General features: G+C 34.0%; 2 protein-coding genes across 3 annotated transcripts; one reads left to right on the forward strand and one right to left on the reverse strand.

The window, feature by feature from the left end:
• Positions 1-1,732: 1,732 nt before the first annotated feature.
• On the forward strand, positions 1,733-11,701 carry LOC132720542 (uncharacterized). Of its 2 annotated transcripts, XM_060704699.1 has the most exons (9): positions 1,733-1,885; positions 2,606-2,762; positions 3,493-6,645; positions 7,206-7,328; positions 8,216-8,338; positions 9,671-9,810; positions 9,844-9,865; positions 10,238-10,309; positions 10,687-11,701. In XM_060704699.1, exons 1-9 carry the CDS (start codon positions 1,742-1,744, stop codon positions 11,160-11,162), a joined length of 4,410 nt encoding a protein of 1,469 aa, XP_060560682.1. In that variant the 5' UTR covers positions 1,733-1,741; the 3' UTR covers positions 11,163-11,701. The 2 variants fall into 2 exon arrangements, with proteins under 2 accessions (XP_060560682.1, XP_060560681.1); XM_060704698.1 differs by having other exon boundaries at positions 9,671-9,865.
• Positions 11,702-16,997: 5,296 nt separating this feature from the next.
• LOC132720544 (tetraspanin-9-like) lies at positions 16,998-25,982 on the reverse strand. Its single transcript, XM_060704700.1, has 8 exons — positions 25,739-25,982; positions 24,633-24,715; positions 23,730-23,921; positions 22,882-22,956; positions 22,056-22,139; positions 20,220-20,354; positions 18,993-19,076; positions 16,998-17,290 (listed from the first exon to the last, which is right to left on the reverse strand). Exons 2-8 carry the CDS (start codon positions 24,693-24,695, stop codon positions 17,228-17,230), a joined length of 696 nt encoding a protein of 231 aa, XP_060560683.1. The 5' UTR covers positions 24,696-24,715; positions 25,739-25,982; the 3' UTR covers positions 16,998-17,227.
• Between the last annotated feature and the right edge of the window lie 1,579 nt (positions 25,983-27,561).

The raw sequence follows: 27,561 nt of genomic DNA on the forward strand, positions 1-27,561 counted from the left end.
GTTCTTTCTCTTTGATGTCATTCATTCCGTAATGCTTTTATGTGGCTATTTTCTTTTTGTGTGGCTAAAAAGAACAATAGAGAGAACAATAGAGTAGCCACATAATTACTGTCCTGTGAGAACTTCCGTCCTTCCGTCAGACATTTTTGTCCGGAGCATATCTCTAAATGTATTTGAGTTATCAACTTGAAACTTCATAGGTGGATAGACCTCATTGAGGAGGAGTGCAGTGCACAAGAATGATAACTATACCATTCATAATTTTTGAGTTATTGCCCTTTGTTATTTTTCATACTTAATTTTTCACCTGAGTGGAGCATAACTCAAAAAGTGTTTGGGATATCAACATGAAATGTCATAGGTGGATAGATCTTATTGAGGAGGAATGCTGTGATCAAGAATGATAACTCTTCCCTATACAATTTTTGAATTATTGCCCTTTGTTCTTTTTCATGCTATTTTGTCCGGAGCTTATCTCAAAAAGTATTTGAGGTATCAACTTGAAACTTCATAGCTGGATGGATCTCATTGAGGAGGAGTGCAGTGCACAAGAACGATAACTCTACCCTGCATAATTGTTTAGTTATTGCCCTTTGTTATTTTTCAAAATTAATTTTTGTCCAGAGCATAACTCAAAAGGCCTTTGAGATATCATTATGAAACTTCATAGGTGCATAGATCTAACTCAGGAGGTTTGCAGTGCACAAGAATGATTACTCTACCTTTTATAATTTTTGAGTAATTGCCCTTTGTTATTTTTCATACTTAATTTTTCAATTCAATTTTTTTCTTAAAAGTATTTGAGGTATCAACTTGAAACTTCATAGGTGGATAGATTTTACTGAGGAGGGGTGCAGCACACAAGAATGATAACCTATCCTGCATTATTTTTCAGTAATTGCCCTTTGTTATTTTCAGCCATCAGTATTCACATAGGTTTCAAATCTGTAATCACTATAGCCATCAGTTTTCATTACCAAAAGACCTTAAAATGGAGTTATTCTGCTCTACTACATATACATTCTTCCAATGAGCAAACACATTCGGCGGGAGATAGCCATGTTGACATGGCTCTTGTATGTTTTGGATGTACGATGACTTTTTATCTTTTATCATTTATGAAATTACGACATTATGGTTAATCATTGTCATAACAACTTCATGACACTACTAGCTTTTGTTGTTGTTCTGATGTGTTATAAGAACTAAAAAACTGGTATTCGATTCAAATAAAGTGGCCTTTGTTTACTGAGCACTTCGTTTTTCTGTTGTTACGCGAACTAACTTGAGAAAGTTTTTGTCATTTCTCGACGGTAGATCCGACTTACTTTCTGTGCAAGTGACCCACTTCTACTCCAACAATATATATGAAGAAACAGTGATGAAAAACACATGACCATAGACTTAGTTCATTAGTTCATTTGTTGCGGAAAAATACGCCTTGCTAAAGGATAAATCAAGCGACCACAGAATTACTTATCCGATACTCTCCATATTTAGTTTAGTCCTACTTGAGCTAAGCTGACAGTAATGTAGATCTACAAGGCAGAACAATATTCATGTAACGCATGAACCTAACAAAACATTATCCTCACAAACTGGTGTGTGTAGAGGCACGTGTATTTGGTCAGTTCCTTTAGGTTGGACTAAATATTACAATACTATTTCTCAAGGCTTTGGCGCTTCTGTTGCAATTATTCAGTGTTTTTTTTATGTTTTAATGATTCCATATAATGTTGTAATGTATACCCTTTCATTCATTTTATCTTTTAGAGTGTTTCAAAGAGGAGACTTTTGGATCGGGGCAGACGTTTTGAAAAATGACACCAAATTACTTGTAAATGCAAGTGCTGATATTTTCATCGGGATGCCAAAGATAGAAATTGTAAGCAATGTTAAATAATGCTTTTCTATTGGAAATAAAGAAAATATAATGAAAATTTTAAAGCATATTTTAGAGGTTAATGATTGTTACTTATTATAGTAAAAGCAAGATGATGATAGTTCAAAGAGTGGTCAGCCTACTCTAGTTCAAAGAAAGACCTGCTCTAGTTCACTTGATGGTCTGGCCGTATGCTGCTGACAAAGTGACATCATTTTATGGGCAGTTCCAAATTCCATTTTGATAATAACAATATCTATGCATTTGCATTGATTCATGCATAAATATTGTAACACACTTAAACGGAAAGGAGAAAATATGTGTTTACGAATAATTTTACGAGAGCACTTGACATTATTGTACATTAAAACAAATATAAGTGTCTCAGGGGGCCATGTAAAATTAGCTGACGGGTAAATTCATTATCAAAACATAATTGAGCCGCGTCGCGACAAAACCAACATAATGGGTTTGCGACCAGCATGGATCCAGACCAGCCTGCGCATCCGCGCAGTCTGATCAGGATCCATGCTGTTCGCTGTCAGTTTTTCTACTTGTAATAGGGTTTGTTAGCGAACAGCATGGATCCTGATCAGACTGCGCGGATGCGCAGGCTGGTCTGGATCCATGCTGGTCGCAAACCCATTATGTTGGTTTTGTCGTGACGCGGCTCAATTATCATACGACTTTTTACTTAAGTTATATGCTGTTTTTATCAAACAGATGCTTACATCCATTTTTCTGGACGAATGGAACACTTATATACGTATGACCTTATCAGCATCGCCTACAATTAAATTTAAAGTTTTTGGCAAAGAATATTCCATTACCTTCAAAAGTCTTCTTACATCCGAAATGAATTTGTATTTATCAGTTGGAGGTAAGTTTTCATTTTTAATTATTATATTTCAAAACAATAGCATTCACGCAAAATACACTTGGAAATAATTTGATTTTACAATATTCATATAAGAATTGCGCTTATTGTAAATTTAAATCTTTGCTCAAGAGAAAATAAAGTTTTATTCAAATGTTTAAACATATTTTAAATTTTACCGTATTATATCAAAGAACTGTTAGCAGCATTTAGTGTTGTTATTCTTGTTATTTTGAAAAGATGTAGATCCAGTTGTTGCATAGCATGTCAGGGTAATTTATCTATTTTTGGAGTCTCTGAGGCCTGATGGTTAAGGTCGCCGATTTTAAACCAGTTGCCGCACACTGCCATGGTTTGAAATCTCGCCAGTGACTTTGGATTCTTTATTGCTTTACGGGTGGTTGTTGATTCTACTTTTGAGCTCGCTCGTGCCTGAAATAGTGCACGAAGGGAATACCGGAAGTCTTTCTCAAACAGGAAAGCTGATAAGTCGCCATGTTATATACATATATATTATCAGTGTGGCTTGAAGCCCAAACAAAATTGTGTTCATTGAAATTAAGCATGGTATGATAAGTATTACAGTATTTTTTCCACAGTGAACGCATTTCTAGCATATTTTCAACTAGCATGTATAGTTCACTATTATAATCACTTTATTTTATTATCGTATTTATATTTATTATCAATTTTAGAACATCTTTGTATTTTACTATGCATTTATCTACTACAGGTCCTCAGCGAGTATGGTGTGGGGAAAAAGCCAACCCTCCAGGAGTTTTCTTTTCCTTCCTTCTCGAAATCAATCCTTTTAAGGATGTTCCATTTTTATCGGAATGGGGTGTAGCTAATATTCACGAAGCCTATGGATTCGTTACATACGAGCCCCCACAAGCGGTTGTTGACATCAATATTAAAGAAGATATTCTAAACTTTAGGGATATACTAGATCGACTTAAAGGTCGCTTCAAAATAGAACTTAAAAAATTAGGCATAATATTTAGGAACACCACATTGGTGATTGCTCATGATATTGAAGTAAACTTTGAATCTATGAAGAGACTTGTAAATGACTTATTAGATGACATTCTATCAGGCGACTGGAAAGCAAAGAAACGTCTTGTTGAACAGCTATGGCAAGAATACCAAAAGGTGGAACATAGGATTAAATTATTCTTTGACGATACAGAATTTATCGCTCAAAATGCTTTCAAAAATTTTACAAATATCATAAAAGATGAAATAGATTTTGTAAAAACTAATCTTAAGAATGCCATGGAAAAAGTGACAAATTCTTTGGTCATAAAGAACACGAGAGAATCCGGATATACAGGTTTCGGGTTGAAGTACACGACTAAAGTTCAATTTCTTGGTCTTAAATTAGGCGAATTCGATTTAGAATTTGTTGATTCTGTCGAGCATCTTTTTAAATGTAGTCGTTTTGACACTATCAGTAAACATTTTGAAGGCAAAAAAGCTGTAAGATTTATAGGAAGGGCATCACGTATATTTGTTTTTTATGTATTCATAAAAATTCATCTTGGTGCCGGCATAGGTGGCGCTTTGTCAGCAGATAAAGATAAATTTGCTCTACAACTTGAGACATATGCTCAGTTTTTAGGAATGAAAGCAACAACTGACCTATTTATCACCAATAAAGGATTATATCTCTATATGGAAGGTAATGTTTGGGACATTTTCTTGGCACAGTTAGATATTTCTGCAGAAATGAAATCAGAGTGGCATCACATTGTATACAAAGTAAGTGGTCGTTTTCTAGCAAAAAGCAGAAAAAGGCGTCAAATTCAGACCAGAAGCGAATCATTTCAAGACAGCTATTTAGATGCCTTGAAAAAAGTAGTTAACAAGATTGCAGATATGGCGACAAAACGCTTAAGCCAAGCACAAGAAGGCCTCAAAGCTGCACATGGAGGACTTTCAAAAGCTCAAGACTGGCTTGAAGAGAAGAAATCAGTTGTAAAAGGTGCAAATGAAAAGTTTGATAGAGCTGTTGCCGCACTAGAAAGAGCAAAGGACAAGCTAGATGATGCCAAGAAACCATTTGAAGAAGCATTAAGGAAACTCAGTGCTGCTCAGAGGAAGGTCGATAATCTATGTAAAATTCGATCTTGTAAAAAGTTGTGTATACCAGGAGTAAAATGTAGAATTTGCCGAAAAAAGGTTGGATGGGTTAAGATTCCATATCCGTGCTGTAGATTTACAAGCTGTATGATTAAAGTTCCAGATCCAATATGTGTTGCTGCAAACTTGGCGTGCAGAGTTATACGAGGAGCTGCTTATTTAGCTTTGGAGGCAGCCAAGATATTTGTAAGAGTTCCTATGCTTGCATTTGATGTAGCAAAAGCAGCGGTATCAGTAGCCCAGTTTGTTGTTGATAAGTCACGTGTCGTGTTGGATGTTGCTGTTGGTTTGCTCGATGTTGCCAAATTAGGATTAGAATTTTCAAAAGGTGTTCTTGAAGCAGCAAAGGCAGTTCTTGAGGGAGTTAAAATCGCTATCGGTGTTGCTGCTAAAATTCTCGAGTTTGTAATAGATTTTGGACTGAAAAATTTGCTTGACGTCAGAAATTGTGGTTTTAATGTGGAATTGTCGACCCATGACCTACCGGTATTTGATATTTTTTGCGACGTAAATGCTTTCCGATTAGGTTGGAAAACTATCACAATAAGAATAAACTTTAAAAATCTAGTGCAAAGTTTATGGAATGCGGCAAGAGCAACAATTGACATGCTTAGTAAATTGATTGGTGGTTTCGGAAGAAGACGTAGAGAGCTAGAATTTAAAGCGTCTGCTAAAATGCACGCATATATTAGAAAAATCAGAGAAGCTAATTTTGACAACGGTACCTATCGGTTTTCAAGTGTAAGCAAAGAATTCATAGATATTGTTGATGAAATTCTTGGATTTAATAATCATAGTAATACTGATTATGAAAGTAGGTCAATAATTTTCAAAGAAAAATGTAAAACGACCGCTCATGTAATGAAATTTATGAACGATGCGTTAGGATCATTGAATGAAGTTGTGTATGAATCCAGAAAGTACATGGATGAATTAGCCATTCTTAACGATCAGCTTCAACAGTTTACAATCGAAGGCCTTGCGGAAAATATGACATTAGATAATGCAGGAATAAGTAAAGAATATGCAGAACGAGATTATAACATGACAGAAGATGACCTGAATAGAGCATTAAATGAATCAAAAGCTGCCCTTGCTGATGACCCGCTTCTCAGGGAAATAAATTCATCAGCTTCAATGGCAATGGATTCAATGAATGCAGAAAAAAAGTCAACAGAGTCAATAAATTTTCTAGAAATTTGGTTGGATGAAATGTCAAACATTTCAAGCGAGTATTTCAATGCTTCACAATGTAATGGATTCAAAGACTGCGTCCTATATGCTGTTTCCGAATTATATACTTCATTTGAAGATGAGGATATTCCAAATGTAGACAACATCCGAAAAGCTATTCTTGATTTAGAATTCATTCTAATAGAATTATTCCAAAACCAGTCGTCATTGATTGAAGAATCGGCAGCCGCAATGGATAGTATCATGTCAAACATAACATTTATCAACGAAGCTAACCCATTCTGCTCAGAAGCACCTATATTTCTAACGGAGTTGAAAAATCAAACAGTACTTAATGGTACAGATGTGTTATTTACATGCAATGTTACCGGATCCCCGTTTCCAAATATAAAATGGTTTATGGAAGACAACCTATTACCAAACGAAACAGAGATGCAATTGGTGATTAACAATGTGACAGTGAATGACAGCGGCGTTTATAGGTGTGAGGTTGGAAACGTTGTTGCTAATCTAACATCAGCAAACGCCTATCTTCAAGTCTTTACATACGGTAATTGCTTTAAATCACATAATTATTTTTTTTGACAGTCAACCCTATTTGTTCATAAAGAAGAGCGTGTTTTTGCATGCCGAAACTATTCGGTCACACTCATGATATATCGGTAGATTTTACACAGTTGTCTGTTTGCTTGTACATTTTACGGGGAAATTTAATAAGAGGTCCTTCTCTGCGAATTAAAAAAATTTAGTTAGTCTGTAAAAGGAAATAATGTGGAATCTGTAAAGATCGCCAAAGACGGCAAAATTAAAAAAAAACAAAAAAAACAAAGCCGTTAGCATCGAATACTTAATGTTAATGTATGGCAAAATTGCAAAATTCACAAAGGTTTTTACATGTACATGAATACTTCATTATTTTTCTCCACAGTTTAAAAAGTTTTTTTTATCTTATTTTGTCTTCTACTTGCCCGTTATCAAGGTTTATTTATATGATGTTTAAGGTTGAAACGTCTGGCATAGCTTATTACTGTATTAATTGTGAAAAAAAAGAGATAAAAGGGATTTAAATGGGATATGAAAATAATCTTCATCAATATGTGTACGTTTCAGATGACGATGAATGCCAAACGGAGAATGGTGGATGTGAACATACTTGTGAAAACTTTGTTGGGTCTTACATATGTAAATGTTTCCATGGTTACAGACTAAACGAAGATCGCCAGCATTGTGATGGTATGTGTATGTAATAAAACAATTCCCTTCATTTAATTATTGTACCAAATAATGTAGTATGAACATGGCAATTCTCATAACTGTTTAAACACATATTAACATTATTATGTAAGTAATCTATGTATGAAATATTTTGTACATAGATAGGAAAACACACAATTATGATTCATATTATGGACCACCTATGACTAAAAGAAGACAAACTTGTCTTAAAAAAACTAATCTCATCATGTACATTGTGTTGAAGGTTGGAAAGATAGCATCGTTTAGTAAAAGATTTCTTTCAAAAATGTTATAGTCGTACAAACGACAATAGAAATATATAAGAAAAATCCAGATAAACGTCTCGACTCATTCAAAAAAGTAATAAACTATGTATTTACTAGTGAAAGCTTAAAACGGCCTTCAGCTTTTTGTTTTCTGAAAAACAATTCTGTCTTGTATAAAGTATTTCAGTAATTTTAAAAAGTGCATTATATTACTGTAAGTCTTCTTCATAACAACGGCCCGCGTGCTATACATAACGCGAGAGTGACGTTCATTACTTAAAATAGAAGATTAGGAAACGAACCGCCCGCTTTACTAAATTGAATAAAGAGAGCGGACCGGTAGATTAGAGGTATCTATCTAGGGGTTCCCTCATAGTTTATTAATTTTATCGTCGACAATATTCATTTTCCACCTAGATTCTTTTGATTTGACAATCATATGAAACGATTTATATGAAAATAGCATATTTAACCTTTATAAAAGCTGAAGGCAGCTTTAATATTCAAACGTACAAAAATGTATCTTATTAGCATAATAACCTTATAATTGTGCTTTAAATGAAAGTTACATTAATTATTGACAGATTGAAGTAGAATAATGAAATACCTTTTATCCAGATATAGACGAATGCTTGAGTGGTATGTCAACTTGCGAGCAGACATGCTCAAATAATCAAGGATCATTTACATGCGGATGTGAAGATGGTTTTGAGCTGAACAATGACGGTCATTCCTGTCAAAGTAAGTACTTGTAGTGCACAATCTAGCAAAATCTATGCTGAAATTATTACATTGTCATAGTAATATTGATAATAAGTATGTAGATGCATAAACACCCTACTGGAACAGAAAGTGTATGGACTTTGCAACCAGGTGTAGAGCCAGGTCAGCCTGCAAATCAATGCAGTCTGGCAAGACTATACACTATAGGCAGACCAACTTTAAATTCCTCTGAATATCTCCAAATATGATAGACAAGTCCCATTTAAGAAATGTAGCTGATGATATGCAATATTTATAATGCAGTATTAAGCATGTTTCCAAATTATGTGAAATTGCTTTTTGTATCATGCATATAACAAGATGAAGATCAAATATACTTATTTTTCTATATTTTAAAACAATATTATTTTCTTTCATCTGGACTAGATGATCGTATGTTAGGTAACTATTATACCTAAGTTTTGTCATTATTTATTTCTAACAATCAGATTCTTTAACATACTTAATTACATAAAAAATATATTATGAAAATTTTACTATTTGCAAATGATGTTTGCAAATGGGGTACTGTAATTTACAGATGGCAGTGTAAATGGTGTTTTACAACTGACGTAACTATCCAAACCTCTACTTTGCAAATGGCGTCATGTAAAAAATATGTACAAAAAAAAATAAAAAATAAAATATGTACGAAAAACTAAAATGGAATATGTTTGCAAAAATTTATTATGTATGCAAAACAAAGAAAATATGTCCGAAAAACTAAAATAAAATATGTATGCAAAACTAAAATAAAATATGTATGCAAAACTAAAAATAAATATGTATGCAAAACAAAACAAACAAAAAAAATAAAATTTTTTGCAAATGTCACTTTTATGCCACCGTATGTACACGTAAGAATAATTAGAACGTTATTGCTCAAATAGAAATTTTACATTTTCTTTATGTGTGATTGCTGTTTTAAGACTGGTAATATATAAAAGTAATCATGCAAATAATTATAATATTAATTTCCTTTAATTTTTACAAACTAAATGTGACCTTGAAATATTTGTGCAGCAAGCGCCGATCTGTTAAGTCACACAAGATATAGGAAGGGTGACCTGGCAAAGGATCTCTTTCGTTGAAATTAATTGATAAGGATTACATTTAACAAGGCAAATCCATGTAGCCTAAGTCACTCATTGTAGTAAACTTGTGGACGCTTGTACACACAGAAAATCAGACATATTGTATTATATCAAGGCATCTTGTCATAAGTTTAAATTTAGTTTTGCAATATGGCTAAAGACGAACGCCGACTGTTGTATCAGAGCTGTGTAATTGTAATGATATTGTTCTGTGAAGGAGAAAAGAGGTTGATCTTGCACAGTAGTGATGACATTGCCAGTGAATTTCAATTAATACGCCAGGAAATGGAGGAACTGAAATCAAACTATTCACGAGAAATACAGGCGCTAAAAGCAAACCACTCGCAAGAAATACAGGCGATAAAAGCAAACCACTCGCAAGAAATACAGGCGATAAGAGCAATGAGTAACGGTAAAGTGCTTAATTTTACTTTATATAAGCACAGATTTTTTTCTGAAAAGGTTTGGAATCGTTCTATTGCTTATTGAGAGATTTCTAATTTACATGTTGGCTGCTATTAATTAAGGATCCTGAATAAATTTATTTTTTCACCATTAATACAATTTTGATTTACCTTGTGTTAAGAAGTAATTTTTTACAACGATATCACGTTCCATTTGGAAAATCAAAAACTTTCTGGAAACATTAATTAGCTTAGGAAAAATAAACATGTATACGTTTTGCAAAATCTTAATTCTTATCCCTTTTATCTATTTTCTTTTGTTGAAATCTGTAACATTTATTTAATAATCAGTATAACCATTGGTATATTCTTTGTATCAGATCAAGGCTCGACGTATGTAAGATGGGGAAAAACAACGTGTGGTGGAAACGGAACAGAAAAAGTGTATTCTGGTAAAAAAAATCTAGAAATATGGGCCTTAAATTCATGTTTAACAAGTCTCCTCTGTTTTTTTTATCATAAATAGCGATCCAATCTGCACAGTGCAAGTGCTACCTTAAAAATAAAAATCATGATTTGTCAAACACAAATGGTGAGATATAAAACCCGGCGCCTCTCCCATTTTTCTCAATAAAACTGATCAATTTTAATAAATTTGGTATCAAATAAAATATTACTTACCTTTCTAGGGATCGATGACCTTAAAATAAGAATGAATTAAGTACGGTATTTGTTTCAAATTTTATCACTTTTTCCTCTGAAAACCCCACTCTCGAAGTCGGTAAAGAAAAACACACTTTTTTATAATCATAATTTTTCCGCATTTCAGGATTTACGGCAGGTACTCCGAATGATTTGAATGGTGCTGGAAGTAATCTCTGTCTCCCCCAACATCCTACTTGGGCAAAATTTAAAGATGGTATACAAGACATTGGTGGTAAAATTTCTGGTACAGAGTATCAAATTTATCAGTCTTTTCAACCATTTCCAAAACTGATGGATGATGAAGATGTCCCATGTGTTGTATGTAGAAGTCCAAGACCTACTACTTTAATAATACCCGGGAGAAAGGATTGCTATTCAGGGTGGACAATAGAGTATGTCGGTTATCTTATGTCCGGAAACAGTGCACATACCGGAAATGCAGATTATGCCTGTGTCGACATTGACCCAGAAGCTGTTTATCACGGAGAAGCAGATCTGAACGGCAAACTATTCTATTTTAATGAAGTTAAGTGTGGATCCCTACCGTGCCAGGAGTATCCAGATGGACGAGAGCTTGCATGTGTTGTATGTTCTAAATAACTTTAAGTTAGAGAAATAAATGTACTCAAACATACTTGTTTATAAAATTTAAAATGCTTTAAGTGCAATATGGCCTATGTCTCTAACACGAACATACTGTTCATTCTTTAGACTGGCAAACTCGAGTTTTATGACAATGAAATAATGGTTTAATAACCTGTTATGTGTTAAGTGGTGCTGAAGATATATGCCATAAAAGTAGCAAAATAAAAATATTAAGTAGTATTTTGACTTTACACTGAATACTCAATCACTTTGACCATTAGCATTGCCAAAAAAATGTTCTTAATAACTTTAAGTTAGAGAAATAAATGTACTCAAACATACATATTAATAAAATTTAAAATGCTTTAAGTGCAATATGGCCTATGTCTCTAACACGAATATACTTTTCTTTCTTTAGACTGGCAAACACGAGTTTTATGACAATGAAATAATAATAGAAATAATGAAATAATCTGTTATGTGTGAAACATCTGAAGAAAGTGGTGCTAAAGATATATGCCGTAAAAGTAGCAAAATAAAAATATTAAGTAGTATTTTGACTTTTATTCACTTTGACCTTTTGCATTGCCAAAAAGGCAAAAAAAAATGGTTCAGACAGTGTGCTAATTGGCAACTTTACAGCCAAAAAACTACTTTGTTTACATTTTTATGCTCCTCGTAAAATTTCGGGGAAACATATAGTCGCCGCCTTGTCCGTCCGTCCGTCCGCTTTTCTTGTCCGGGACATAACTTTGAAACAACAAGAGGTATCAACATGAAACTTTGTAGGTAGATAGATCTCATTGAGTAGGTGTGCAGTGCACAAGAATCGTTACTCTGTCTTGCCTAATTTTTGAAATATTCCCCTTTGATCATTTTTACTCTTTGAACTTTGTTCGGGAAATAACTCTAAAACTATAAAAGGTATCAACATGAAACTTTGTAGGAAGATAGATCTCATTGAGAAGGTGTGCAGTGCACAAGAACCGTAACTCTGCCTTGCCTATTTTTTAATTATTCCCCTTTGTTTATTTTCACACTTTGAACTTTGTCCGGGACATAACTCTAAAACTATAAGAAGTATCAACATACAACTTTGTAGGTAGATAGATCTCATTAAGTAGGTTTGCAGTGCTAAAGAATCATAACTCTGCCTTGCCTTATTTTGAAGTAATTGCTCTTTGTTTATTTTTACTTTTTGACTTTTGTCCGGGACATAACTCTAAAACTATAAGAGAATGTAAATAAAGCAATATATTGTATATTAACCAAAATGAGGCAATTTACACATTACCAATGGAACTTACAACCCACGTTAATTTCAAAAAGAGGTCAAAATATGCAAAAATTGCCCTTACTGCGTTAGTAACGCAGTAGAAATATAGTCACACATATTGAAAAAATAACCATTAATCGCCCATAGCATGTGAAATATTACTTGAATCTTTCTACTTTTCCTACACTTTTCTCAAGTTTGAATTCATCGAAATATTTTTGCTCATCTGGAGGCATGCTGCTTTAAAGAACCTAAACAAAGCCTTGTCTAATTTTGGTGTTATTGCCCTTTGTTCATTTTAACACTTTGAATTTTACCTGGGACATAACTCTGAAACTATAAGAGATATCATCAGGAAACTTTATAGATATATAGATCTCATTGAATAGAAGTGCAGTGCAAAAAAACATAACTCTGCCTTGCCTAATTTTTGGGGTTTTTGCCCTTTGTTCATTTTTTTATACTTTCCTGTGTCCAAAACCTTCTCGGGGAGCATCACCCGGTTCAACCAGTTCTTGTGTTACTTTTATGAGAAATAATCTTACATTCACTGCTACTTTTTCAGGTGATAAGCATCTATAACATGCTCTAAACTATTATTTTAAACATAATAAAACATGTTTACCCTTTCCAAGGAATGAAATACTTATTCCTTTCTGAAGCATAATGTGCCTTTAACTTCTGAAGCATAATCTGCTTTTAACAGGTAAAAAAAATAAACAAGAGGGCCATGATGGCCCTGAGGTTGCTCACCAGTATATAGGCCCCCGGAGCGGGGCCAGTTAAAACCCCAGGGCTTTTATTTGAACAAACTTGGAAGTCACCCATTAGAAGATGTTTCATGATATTAAGTTTTAACTACACACATGTAATGAAAAACAATGACCTTCACACCCCGCCCCCCCCGCAGGGCCAATTTTAACCCAATGGCTTTTATTTGAACAAACTTGGTAGACACCCATAAGAAGATGTTTCATGCTAAATATCTTAGCTACAGCTCTCTGGGTCCTTTAAAAGAAGATTTTTTAAGTTTATACTATATGCATAGAGGGAAAATCAATGACCCCCTGGGGCAAGGCCAATTTTAATCCCAGGGCTTTTATTTGAACAAACTTGGTAGACACTCACTAGAAGATGGTTCATGCCAAATATCTAAGCTCTAGCTCTTTGGATATATTAAAAGAAGATATTTTAAGTTTTTTTTCTTTTGGTTGCCATGGCGACCAGTTTTGCATAGAATTAAATTCTTTGTTCAAATTTTAAAGGTGACCACAAAAGGAACATCCTTGTAAAGTTTAAATGAAATTGGGTTTGCAGTTTACGAGATGATGTCTTTTAAAATAAAAGTTTATGGACTGATGCCAGACAAAAAGCGATTACAAAAGCTCATCATGTCACTTTGCGACAGGTGAGCTAAAAAAGCCTTTCAAATGAAAACAAAAGCAATTCTGAGGCAAAATGGGCCTTTAACTAACAAGAGGGCCATGATGGCCCTGAGGTCGCTCACCTGTATATAGGCCCCCCAACTCCCACCCCCCCCCCAACGTTGCAGGGCCAATTTAACCCAAGGGCTTTTATTTGCACAAACTTGGTAGACACCCATAAGAAGATGTTTCATGCTAAACATCTAAGCTCTAGCTCATTGGGCTTTTTAAAAGAAGATTTTTTTTTAAGTTTTTACTATACACATATAGTTAAAAACAATGACACCCCTGGGGCCGGGCCAGTTTTGACCCCAGGGCTTTTATTTGAACAAACTTTGTAGACACTTACTAGAAGATGTTTCATGCTTAATATCTAAACTCTAGCTATTTGGGTTTTTTCAAAGAAGATTTTAAGTTTTTGCTATACACATATAAAGAAAATCAATGACCCCCGGGGCAGGGCCAATTTTGACCCCAGGTCTTTTATTTGAACAAACTTTGTAGACACTCACTAAAAGATGTTTCATGCTTAATATCTTAACTCTAGCTATTTGGGTTTTTTCAAAGAAGATTTTTTAAGTTTTTGCTATACACATATAAGGAAAATCAATGACCCCCGGGGCGGTGCCAATTTTGACCCCAGGGCTTTTATTTGAACAAACTTGGTAGACACCTATTAGAACATGTTTGATGCTAAATATCTTAGCCATAGCTCTTTGAGTTCTTTAAAAGAAGATTTTTTAAGTTTTTACTATATGCATATAGGGAAAATCAATGACCCCCCGGGGCGGGGCCAATTTTGACCCCAGGGCTTTTATTTGAACAAACTTGGTAGACACTTATTAGAACATGTTTCATGCTAAATATCTTAGCTCTAACTCTTTTGGTTCTTTAAAAGAAGATTTTTTAAGTTTTTACTATATGCATATAGGGAAAATCAATGACCCCCTGGGGCGGGGCCAATTTTGACCCCAGGGCTTTTATTTGAACAAACTTGGTAGACACCTATTAGAACATGTTTGATGCTCAATATCTTAGCCATAGCTCTTTGAGTTCTTTAAAAGAAGATTTTTTAAGTTTTTACTATATGCATATAGGGAAAATCAATGACCCCCGGGGTGGGGCCAATTTTGACCCCAGGGCTTTTATTTGAACAAACTTGGTAGACACCCATTAGAACATGTTTCATGCTAAATATCTAAGCTCTAGCTCTTTTGGTTCTTTAAAAGAAGATTTTTTAAGTTTTTACTATATGCATATAGGGAAAATCAATGACCCCCTGGGGCGGGGCCAATTTTGACCCCAGGGCTTTTATTTGAACAAACTTGGTAGACACCTATTAGAACATGTTTGATGCTCAATATCTTAGCCATAGCTCTTTGAGTTCTTTAAAAGAAGATTTTTTAAGTTTTTACTATATGCATATAGGGAAAATCAATGACCCCCGGGGTGGGGCCAATTTTGACCCCAGGGCTTTTATTTGAACAAACTTGGTAGACACCCATTAGAACATGTTTCATGCTAAATATCTAAGCTCTAGCTCTTTTGGTTCTTTAAAAGAAGATTTTTTAAGTTTTTACTATATGCATATAGGGAAAATCAATGACCCCCCGGGGCGGGGCCAATTTTGACCCCAGGGCTTTTATTTGAACAAACTTGGTAGACACTCACTAGAAGATGGTTCATGCCAAATATCTAAGCTCTAGCTCTTATGGTTTTTAAAAGAATATATTTAAAGTTTTTTCTTTCGGTTGCCATGGCAACCAGAGTTCTGCATGGAATTAAATTCTTTGAACAATTTTTAAAGGTGAAGTTTGGATGAAATTGGCTTAGTGGTTTATGAGGAGATGTCATTTAAAGTAAAAGTTTACGGACGGACTGACGGACGGAGGCCGGACGAAAAGCGATCACAAAAGCTCACCCTGTCACTTTGTGACAGGTGAGCTCAAAATAGCATACAAATAGCATATTACAGAACAGATGGTTTGTGCAACTTCTGAATTCTATTGTATTTCATAAATGTCGTATTTAAGAAATTAATTCATAAATTGTTGAATACAAACACATGCAAAATGTCTTTTTGTTGTTATAAATTATTTGGGGGGTCATAGGTGTTAATCAATAGAAACATAATATAATTGTACTGAAAGAACAGAATTGCCCTACATTCATGACTGTAATCACTGAAAATAGAAGACTTATTTCAACAATTTATTACAAAGTTATAAGACATAACATTAACATATGCATTTTGCAAAGTCTACAAATAACTTGGTTCTATTACCAATGTTACATATACATTTGTATATCTATAAGCAATATATATCATGCCTCAACAAAATCTGAAAGTTCAAGTTTTTATTTCTAATGTAATTCAATATTTCATTCTTATGGCAACAATTTAGTTAATGAGTATTATATGACATAAATGCCTTAAAGAAAGAAATAGGTAAGAATATTTTCTTGGTACAAAACAAACTTTAATAAAGCCCCTAGGACACATATCTCTAATTCATTACAAAGAATAAACATTTCTTCTCTTTAACATTTATACAAAAAAAAATTTACACTTTCATATTGTAAGTGGTAAAACTATACAAATTTTATAGAATATCTTAAACAACTAGTTCATCAAAAAACTAAATGGCTAACATTTACCGGCATAAAGAGACAACATTAGCTGTAACCCTTAATCTGCCAAAATTTGTGTAATGAATTTGCCCCACTATGTGTTTTGAACAGTTCATTTCAAGTTAAAGGTTTTTCAATATTTTAATACATTAAATAAGCTACATGTACCAACAGCATAGAGCCTGGTCCGACTGCAAAGTGTGCATATCTGTGCTGGCTGCTGGCTGCCAGATTCTATACTGGCAATTGCTAATCAATTTTAGTTCCAGCACAGTTTAACAGTTAAAACTTAACTCAAAGTTCAAAAGGGAATAATTATACAGTTCATACACACTTTCTTTTGTAAAGATTTCAACTTCTGGAGAATCAATTATTTAATTATTGCACAAGGACATCTTCCATTGTATACATTTCCTATTCTTTACCAAAAGTGATGTCCTTAATAAATATTTACAAAGTTTAAGCTGTAAAAATAAAGAATTTCTAAAAGAATATCAATTATACATGAGTACTTGCATATTTTACATTAATTATGGCTGATGCATAATGCCACTTGCGATTTTATTTTGTAAACATATTTGGCAATGTATTTCTTATTTTTCAAATTCACCTTTTCCTATTGTGCATGATCTGTAACTTGTTACTCATGTGAAGTTATATTTTAGTATTTAAAAGTTCAGTTTGTTTTGAATCTCAGTTTATGCACTTGACCATACTAGGGGTGTAAGACCTTTTCTTGCTGAAGTCCATCACACAAATTTTTCCCTTCTCATCATTATAAGTAAAGCCAGAGCTACCACTATCAAAATTATCTGAAATCATAAACATTGTACTGTTATATAACAATGAAAGTCTCAATTTTGTGTCTTTTTTAATGTTTCAGTATAACATAACCATTTCCTTGTTATGCACAAGTAAGGAACAGCATAACTTCAAAACTATATTCATTTGTTAGCATGTAGATATAGTGTAAAGAACCAACACTTACTAAAATAGATTACCCATACCATTATTTAAGTTTTTAACTGAATAAAGGGGAATAACTTAGGAAAACAGATCCCAAATAATGTTACTTGCCAGGATTATGCCATTCGTATTGGTAAGTAAATATGTGCAGTATTAAGCCTTGACTTTTTGAGAACTTCAGATATATAAAAATTGTATGTCTTTGGCACACGCATTATTTTACTTGGGGACCATATGCCGCTTTTCATGGAATGGCACTAACGTGTCACATTGAAGGTTCCATGATAACCGCCATATGAACACATCTGCGGATGTTTCAAAATTCTAAATTTTACCAGTTCATGTTAAATGTTGAATTCTGCTTAAGCCGGTGCTAAGGGGCGTGGACGGTAGTTTGCACTTGACAGTACCGTCCATGAACAGGCTCAATCAAACAGAGCCTGCAACATTTTCAATTTTGCCGCGTTGGGCTTTCTTTAGGGATTCTTATTTCACTCTATTTTAATATTATTCAACATACCAAACCAAATTTGAATGTGCAGAAAGGGGAGATTATAAGGAGAAAATGGGTACTGCAATTTTTATCACAGATATTTCACTTGCTTAAATTATAACCTTAATGTAGTGAATATAATTAGTAACTTGTTTAGTATCCAGCCATTTTAAAAAAGACACGTGTCTATCAAACTTATCAAAATAGGTTAACCAAAGCTAGATTAAAAGGGAAATTATTTAATTAAATTGGATATTGCAGTTTTTACTTGTTATGACAGGTATGTCTTGGCTGATAACTGAGAAAAAGAAAGAAGTAATTTTGTTTGTTTGTTTGATTGGGTTTTACATCTCACCAACACAAAATAGGTCATATGGCGATGTTCCAGCTTTACTGGTGGAGGAAGACCTCAGGTGCCCTTCCATGCATTATTTCAGGCACGAACGGGCACCTGAGTAGAACCACCGATGTTCCGTAAGCTAGCTGGATAGCTTCCTCACATGAAAGAATCCAAAGTCCCTGTCAGGATTCGAACCCACAGCGGTGAGGGGCAAGTGGTTTGAAGTCAACGATCTTAACCACTCGGCCACTGACGCCCCAAGAAGTAATTGGTACAGATAAAGCTAAAGTATATCCAACTTAACAACAACTGTTTTTAAAGTGCTAAGGTGAGAAATCAACTGGAAAAAAAAGATCCCACAGTTATGTTACAAGCCAAGTTCATGGACATCAAGTTTTGTAATGGTGAGTAAATTATGAAGCCATTGGAATATCTTGCTGGAATAGGCTTACCTCAAAAAGACAAATGGAAAGACAGCTGGGCAGTTGGATGGACAGTTCAATTACTTCATATGACCCAGGGCTTAAAATTGTGTGCGTGTGTTTTTTTCTATAAATTTACTTGGCCACTCATCCTGGTTCCCCATCCATTACAAACCAATAATAAAACCCTATCTAGCTATGTAATGTTCAAATGTATTGTGTAAGTGAATCAGCAAAGTTTTGATTGGGTATATTTAACAAACAGTTTATCACCTATTGAATATATACATTACCTGCAGAATTCCCAAAGCTATTCCAGCAGCTCCTAGTGTGTAGAAATTTTCTTTGACCCATTCTTTACCTTTTTCATAACAACCCTGAAATATAATAGAAACAATATTATTGTATGCAAGTCACATTGTTACGTTATGCATGTATTAATGCACAATTAACAAACGTTTAAGAGAAACCCCTGATGCCAATCTATGTAGCATATGTATAATTGCAGGCATGAGCTGGCATCAGAAAAGAACGTAAGTACTGACCTAAGACCTAACTGAGTCAGGCTTCCTCACATGAAATGATTCAATATCCTTGGCTAGACTCAGTAGTGGTGAGAGACAACTGATTCAAAGTGACCAACCATACTGACCTGGCCGTGAAAGTTCTATTCTGTCTGTTGAAACTTTTTTTTGGGGGGGTGGGGGGGGTTGGGGGGGGGGGGCAGTATTTAACCTGACACTGTAAAGGTCATATAATAACTTCCAAGCTTTATGTAACTGCTGAGGAAGACCACAATGAATGAAAATTATATTTATATGTATCTTGGTAGAACTATTATCATTTTTTTCAAGCTAGCTTTCATGGCATCTCAAATGTCTCAAGTATATGTTAGTGTTTATTCGTGCTGTTCTACAGGAATAAGAAACTTCGACGGGAGCGATAATTTCTGTAGAACAGCTACGGATAAATACAAACATACTTACAAATGTAGTGTCAAACTTTATTTGGCCTAGTTATCATTCACATAATTACGTCACTACGCTGTTCTATGAGGTACATGTACTATGAAAAATAGAAGGCGACTATGAACGGAATTCGATATAGTACTGACTTTTGTTTTTCTATGAAAATTAACACATAATTTTTAAGAAAAACAGCATTTTCATTGGATGACAAATAAAGCTGGACACTAAGCATTATTTGAGTACACAGAGGAGTGGGACATTTGATTAAATGTTTGTATCTGTTAACACTAATGTTATGAAAGCCATTGTTGAATACATATGCATTTACAATTAAATCAGTCTCATCTTGTATAGAATGTAATACATGTACATGTAGTAATATATTTTAACAAAATAATGATGTGACCATTTCTTCTGTTAAAAATTTCATGGCAAATACTTTAAGAAAATATTAAGAAAAAAAATCCCATTTTAAAAAAGAGTCTATGACAAAAATTTAAAACTGAAATTACTGAAAAACACAAAAATTAACAGTATCAGTTGAGTACTTACAATGTCATAAGCTACAGTTTGTCCTTGTGAGCCACAATTTGGTCCATCACAACAAGAATCTGGTATTGAGACTGGGTATTCCGGATCTAGCAAACCATACCAGTCTGTGTAGTTAAATACACCACAGCATCGTTCCTACAATAAATACATCTTAAATTATTATATGATTATTATAATATGCTATTTATCTCTTGAGAGTTTTAAAAATAGCTTGAATTATTTTATGCTTTTGAGTGGATTACTGATTTCACAGTGAAAATTATCAAAATAAAATTTTTACTACTTTTTAAAGATTTTCCCATGGGGTACCTCAAATTTAAAATGATACATCAAATCTTATCTTTCATATTATATATGTATTATATAAAGATATCGGCCTTTTGTTCAAATTAGTTTTCAAACTTTTGAACATTAATTGAGTAAGAACAATCAGTCATGGTATGCCAGACAGGGAGTCAGCAAATTAGCAAATTAAAGTGACTCCACTGAGGTTTAAAAGCCTAAGAACATAAAATTTGAATTTTCGTACATAAATGAGCTGGGGCACTTTAAACTGAAATATATGCAAAGATAGTCAAGAAATATACTTCGAAATAAATTGAAAATCATATTTTTATGCTTTTCTCAGCTGGATTTCATTTTTGGTCATATTTTTATAATTTGAATAATTATTCTGGAAAAACGAAATTGCGCGAATGATCTGAAATTTTGCACAAAGATTAGTGGTCTAAACCTACATCAAATGGTACATTTATCTGGAAAAATATGTTCAGTTCCATCATTTCAAAAAATCTCAGTGGAGTCCCTTTAAGCAAAAACCTATTGACCTACAACTTCTTGAAAGTAACACCCTTTGTAAGACAATGGTTTTGGTTGTGGCAGAGAGTTTCTTGCTATGAAAGGTTAATAAATTGTGAAGTCTTGCTTTGTGGAAGATCTATAATGTTGTTGTAAATTAGCTATTGGCTATTGTTCTACAGGGAGCTGCTCATCAGAGTTAACACAGAGTAATTTGAATATTCAACATTGACACATTATACTGACTTCAGTCTGACACTGCCTGGAGTCATACCTTCAAAGTTATGTTAGAGAGAAGAAGAATGTATGATCAGTAAAGTCTATAAATATCATTTTCATTTGTATAACAAGTCTGTGGATCAAACTTGTGACCTCCAACATTCAAGGTGGACGCTGTATCACTGCTGCAGCTAAGCATGTAAAGCCCCAGTCACATTAGAGCTTACGACCAGTGAAGACCAGTTCACGATCACCAGTGACCTCTGGTCGCGGACAATCTTTAAAACGTCTTACGACGGTCATCGATGATCTTTGACAGTCGCAGGTTATCTTATTTAGGTCCCACGACCACTTTCAGTCGTAGAGAGGTTTTTGAGCTTGCACAAAAACCTCCTTGCGATCAAACAGGTCGCTAGTGATCTTATAAGGTCTTAAGGCTGTTGCACGATGGTCGTTCGGAAGTGCGACAATCTTACGACAGTCTTTACAAATTGCCACTAGTCACTGATAATCTTAAGTAGTCATTAGTAATCGTGTGATGGTCGTACGACAAGTTGTAGGTGATCGCATGTTATGTCACGGGTAGTCGTAAGTAATCCCAGGCAATCTTGAGACCATCGTACGTTTACTTATGACCTGTCGTGCGTTTGTCAATGATGACTTGTCTTACGATACTCGCAAAAGTAAATTTATCCGTGCAAAAATGGTTTCGGTCGCAGACAATCGCTGATGATCGTCAGTTTTACAAGTCGCCGGTGGTCGCAAGTAATCGTAAGCTCTAGTGTGACTGGGGTTTAAATAACTAGAATTATAACTTACTGTAGACTGGATATCATCCCACTCATCACGTTTGTTTTTATCTTTTAATCCTTCCAGTAATTTATTTTTCAACTCTGTATCAATCTGGATTTAAAAAAAAGATTTTTTATTATTCAATAACTTTAATTATATTTCAATATAATATTGTTTGTTTGGTTTAGATTTAAAATCATAATCATTTACAATGTAACACTGGCAAAACTTGAGTGATATAATTTTCCATCTCAAAATTGGTTTAAGTAATTAAGCTTTCAAGGGCTTTTGAACCACTCACCACCAAACATAATAAATGTGCATGGCCACGATGTTAATGAGTTTGACAAGCTCTAGTACTCCGTTTAAAGGATTGGAAATGGTTTCATATTCAAAGACATGAAGGCCTTGACCTTTGACCTACAGAATCCAAAACCAGTATGGTTCTCCAACTATGACACATACATGTAATAATTATATCCTTAATGAAAATTGATGGCTGTGAGACAAAACAGACAGAACATCAACTTGATAGATGGACTGACAAAGCAGGTGAAAATCAGTATGTCTCCAAAAGACAGTGTTGTGAAAAACATAACAAAACATAGTTTGCCCAACAACATGCTCATTTGAGCTGCGTCATGACAAAACCAACATAGAGCGTTTGCGACCAGCATGGATCCATCCTCGCAGTCTGATCAGGATCCATGCTGTTTGCTATCAGTTTCTCTACTAGTAATAGAATTGGTAAGCGAACAGCAGACTGTGCGGATGCGCAGGCTGGTCTGGATCCATGCTGGTCGCAAACGCACTATGTTGGTTTTGCCATGATGCGGCTCATTTATATACTTACTTCTCCATGGAACACATAAGCAATGATTCCAGCACCTACAGACAGGGCAAGTATCACAAGAACACACATTAAATACTGAAATATAACAAAATATATCAAGATTTCATCATACTGAAATACATCTACATGTATATAGCTAGAAAACATTAAATAAAAACTTTTATTTTATTTTCGATTAGTTTTTTAAGTTGTAACCATATTTAACTATGGAAATTTGCAACTATCTAATATTACAAAATATGGAATAACCCTCAAAACAAGAAAGAGTTAATATTTCTTTATCCAACAAAGCTTAATATAATCATTAAAATCAGTAACGTTCAATGATATGCCTCGTCATTGCTTCTTATCACATGTACATTCTTGAACTTTATTAATTCTGATCATGCAGCTAAAAGAAAATGTGTTTTATATTCGTCAAAAGATTGTTTTAATATTTTAGTCAGCTTCATTTTAAAAGTACACTAATCAAATGCACTGCTTTGAAGCATTAATGACCTTTGTCTGAGGTTACAAAGAAATTTCCTCAGATCTCAGGTATTTAGTTAAGTCAGAAACTGACACAATTAAAGTGTACCATAACTAATAAAAATCCTTAGATTTAAGACAGAGCTTAGAAAGAAAATGCATGACCGCGTGGCTCTATCCGCCTAAATTTCTTTTTAAATAAATAGAAATTAATCATTGTATTCATTGAACAGTACAGTGCCTGGTCAGACGGCATACAGTTCCAGGCTTGCCTAGCTATAATTAAGTGATGGAAAGTCAACATCATTGCCAGTTAAGAGAACCACAGGATATTCTGAAATTAATATATAATATAAAATAAGATAATGCCTTGAACTTACTATGAGCATGACGCACTGGCTTTGCATCCAAACACCAATAAATCCAAACAGACACACAACAACTACTATTGTACCAGACGAAATTAGAAGAGCTGTCGCTGTGAAAAACTCATCACTAGGCATTAGGTCCACATAGTTTGACCTAGATATTTGGAGGTATCCCCCGATAACCATCATAGCTATACCCATAATCTGTAAAATAGGTAAATAGTCTTACTACCTGTAAGTGATTGTGTCAACAAGAGATGTAAGAAGAAAAACAAATGTATTTTAAAGGGTACTCTCTAAAATTTTCAGCCACAATTATTTTCCACTGATTACATTAAAGAATAAAAACAGAAAAAAAGTCAATGTCAACAATTTGAACATTTACAGGGATCACTTTTTATGATTACTTTTATTACTATTTTCAATGTTAATGAAAACGTTATTGGGGACAATAACTCAGATGCATCACAATTACATATTAATGCATAAGAAGATTACATTACACAAATGTATAACTGAGATAATTATATTTTAATATTGTTGTTGGGTTAAGTCACATTGACACCGCATTGGTCATGATTCATGTATTGCGACTGACTTCAGCTTTATTCAGGTGGAGAAGTCTTTGTTTGTTTGTTTGTTTCATTTTACGCCTTTTCCCAACAGTATTTCAGTCATATAGGTGGGTAGTTTCCTAACCATCGTTCCTGGAGAGTTACACCAGTACTAGACTACCTTCCTCTGTGCTAAACTACCATAGCATCTCCCGGGGATTGAACCCATGCCAGAGTGGTAACTGGATTAGAAGTCATTGATTCTAACCCCTCGGCCATAGAGGGGGTTAAGGTGGAGAAGTCAACTATATGATTATGGCATACATATATATCTTCGATCAGATGATGAAATAACACATACCAAAAACGCGATATTGGCTATAATAAAAAGAATCCTTGTCGCTCTGTACTTTGTTGACCCCATCTTGATGTTGGATGGCTAACCTGAAATTATACATAATTATGCATGTTCACTCATTTTTCTTGATTCAGATGTTAAAGAATTATATTTGTATTTCACCAGTTTATGAATAAATCAATTTATAGAATTCCTAAAACCCATTTTTAATGTGTATGAATAGATATATACTTACCTATATGTACCTCATGATCAATAATCGATACACATTTAAAAAAATCGATATTAAATGCTGATTAATTATTTTAATGTCTATAAAACATGAAGATTCACCCAAATCATATACAAAAACAGTAGCCATGTGTAGCACTTAGCTGTTGTTACATTAATTATGAAGACATTTCGAACATAGCAGTGATGACTAAAAATGATTAGGTAAAAATCAAGCAAAGGACATTTATAAACAGGACACAACATATTTGTATGAACAGAACATATATTTTACTAAAATCATTTAAACAGGTTGAAAGTGTTAGTGAAATATATACAAGAAATTAGAATACATGTCATCTGATATTGAATTGTATCGTCAACTGGTCAATACGCTTTGCCATGAATCAATGACAGCTCTACAATGTATGTTTATCTGTTACATCAATTATCATTTTGTTACATACGTGATTCTCTGCAATACAACCCAGGATGTCCGAGACCATTTTCTTTGACCTTTTTGCAACAGGTCAAATAAGTTTACAGCATTTTAATATTTTGGAAGATTAATATGATGCCTGCATTTGCTATAATTAATGTATGTAAACAATTAATAAAATCCATTAAAATCAAGACACTAACTACTTAGCTGGATCGAAATAGCAGTTTCGTTGTTTGTTTTTTTTGTAAAACAAACAAACAAAAAAAACGTAAGAGCTGATACAATTTAAGCAACACACCTGAAAACTTATTTTTACCTTCTTAATATTTTATTCTCTTATTAAACAAAGTTGTTTAAAGTTTGAAATATAAGTGTATCATTATTTATGAAGATATATTTGCCATTTTTTCATACATTATTTTGCAAAACAACAGTTTCAGTTAGGTTTAATGTTTACCTTTTTCAACCGGTCTGTGTTCGCCCTGTTTGTGTCTAAAAATAACTACAGTCGCTATAAATAGCATGTTGGAAAAACTTGTCAAACTGGTTTGAATGACCTTTGACCCGTGAAACGAAAGACATAAATACCATTTTCTTCATATTTGTAAGGATAAATTAAACAAATCTGAAAATTTAAATGCTTCATTATATCTGATTATTCATATATTCGTATATCTTTAAATGTAGCGTTAAACTCATTCAGATTAAAAACTAAACTGTTTTAGCTGATTCAACACCACTAAATTTATTTGATTAGTAACGATTCGCCACAATAACATCTACATCTACATCATACTGCTTAACAATCAATTATGATTATGACTAGCAGGCGCGTTGTCAGGGAACTGTTAATAAAAGAATTTATTTATGTGCAAATTAAAAAGTTAAAAGAATAAAAGTTCTACAAGACTATTAATTTAAAAACATAGTGTGCAGTTTAGAATTTATAGAATGGGTCAAGCCTCTCAGTAAAGATGTTTAAACTGGGGCTAGACTGAACTGTTAGGGGAAGGCTATTCCAAAGACGTATGCTCCTAGGAAAGAAAGAATTTTGATGATATTGTGTCCTCGAGTAGGGTATCAGGTAGTTCAGATTTCTTGTTTGAGTAAGGTGTTGGTGGTCTACAAAAACAATGTTGTTTTGGATTTTATACAAGTAGGTTACAGCACTGATGTTTCGACGCTGTTCAAGGGTTTGCCAATTAAGATCATTTATCATTTTTGAGACACTACTTGTATAGTCATAATCATTAAAAATGTATCTAGCAGCTGATCTTTGTACTTGCTCTATCTTATAAATTAAGTATTTCTGCCAAGGATGCCAAACTATGGAGCAATATTCAACCTGAGGTCTAACATAGGTCTTATATGCAGTTTCTTTTATCTTTTTATTTGGAGTTTTAACATTTCTTCTAATGAATCTGAGGGAGTTATTAGCTTTAGATGTGATGTTGTTTATATGTTTGGTCCATGAAAGGTCTTGACTAATAGAGACTCCTAGGTATTTCGCTTCTTGAGTTGAGTTTAGTTGGATGTTATGGAGGGTATAAGGAAATATTACAGGGTTTCTTTTTCTTGTTATCCTGAGAACTTCACATTTGTCAGGGTTGAATTCCATGGACCAGTCTTTTTCCCATTTTTCTAAAGCATGAAGGTCATCTTGGAGGGTTTGGGCATCTTGTTTGGATCTGATGGTTAGGTAGACAACAGTATCATCTGCAAAGAGTCTAACCTTACCTTTGACACTATCTGGGAGGTCATCTATGTAAGAAAGGAAAAGACAGGGACCTAATACCGAGCCTTGGGGGCACCTGAGAGAACTGGTAGAATTCCTGATTTTTGACCTTCAACTACAACTTGCTGGGAGCGTGACTTAAGGAAGGAATGGACCCAATTTGTAACCTCATAACTTATACCCAATCTTTCTAGTTTACTCACAAGTTTGTGATGGTCCACCTTATCAAATGCCTTACTGAAATCCATGACTATGACATCAGTTTGTTGGCCACTTTCAAGATTGTCATGAATTTCCTGGGAGAAGCTTACTAGCTGGGACTCACAACTCCGTTTTGACCTGAAGCCATGTTGATAGGGGCTAAGGATGTTGTGTTTATCATAAAAGGACATAATATTGGACACTAAGATGTGCTCCATCAATTTGGACGCTATGCATGTGAGGGAGATTGGTCTATAATTGCTGGGTTTGCATTTTGGGCCTTTTTTGTAAACTGGGGCAATTATTGCATGCTTCCAGTCTTCTGGGACAATACCTGTTTTAAG

This window comes from Ruditapes philippinarum, unplaced genomic scaffold (genome assembly GCF_026571515.1).
Source record: "Ruditapes philippinarum isolate M1 unplaced genomic scaffold, ASM2657151v2 ctg4908_1_1_1_1, whole genome shotgun sequence".
NCBI lineage: Eukaryota > Metazoa > Mollusca > Bivalvia > Venerida > Veneridae > Ruditapes > Ruditapes philippinarum.

What these genes read in the sequence shown, in the direction of transcription:
- LOC132720542 (XM_060704698.1), top strand. Translation starts at nt 1,742, where the DNA reads ATGTATACCCTTTCATTCATTTTATCTTTTAGAGTGTTTCAAAGAGGA. An exon ending in GGATGCCAAAGATAGAAATT is followed by an intron (nt 1,886 to 2,605) that starts GTAAGCAATGTT and finishes TTTATCAAACAG; the next exon opens with ATGCTTACATCCATTTTTCT. An exon ending in GATAAGAGCAATGAGTAACG is followed by an intron (nt 9,866 to 10,237) that starts GTAAAGTGCTTA and finishes TCTTTGTATCAG; the next exon opens with ATCAAGGCTCGACGTATGTA.
- LOC132720544 (XM_060704700.1), bottom strand. Translation starts at nt 24,695, where the DNA reads ATGGGGTCAACAAAGTACAGAGCGACAAGGATTCTTTTTATTATAGCC. An exon ending in AAACTGTAGCTTATGACATT is followed by an intron (nt 19,077 to 20,219) that starts GTAAGTACTCAA and finishes ATTATATTTCAG; the next exon opens with GGTTGTTATGAAAAAGGTAA. An exon ending in TAGCTTTGGGAATTCTGCAG is followed by an intron (nt 17,291 to 18,992) that starts GTAATGTATATA and finishes TTATGATTTCAG; the next exon opens with ATAATTTTGATAGTGGTAGC.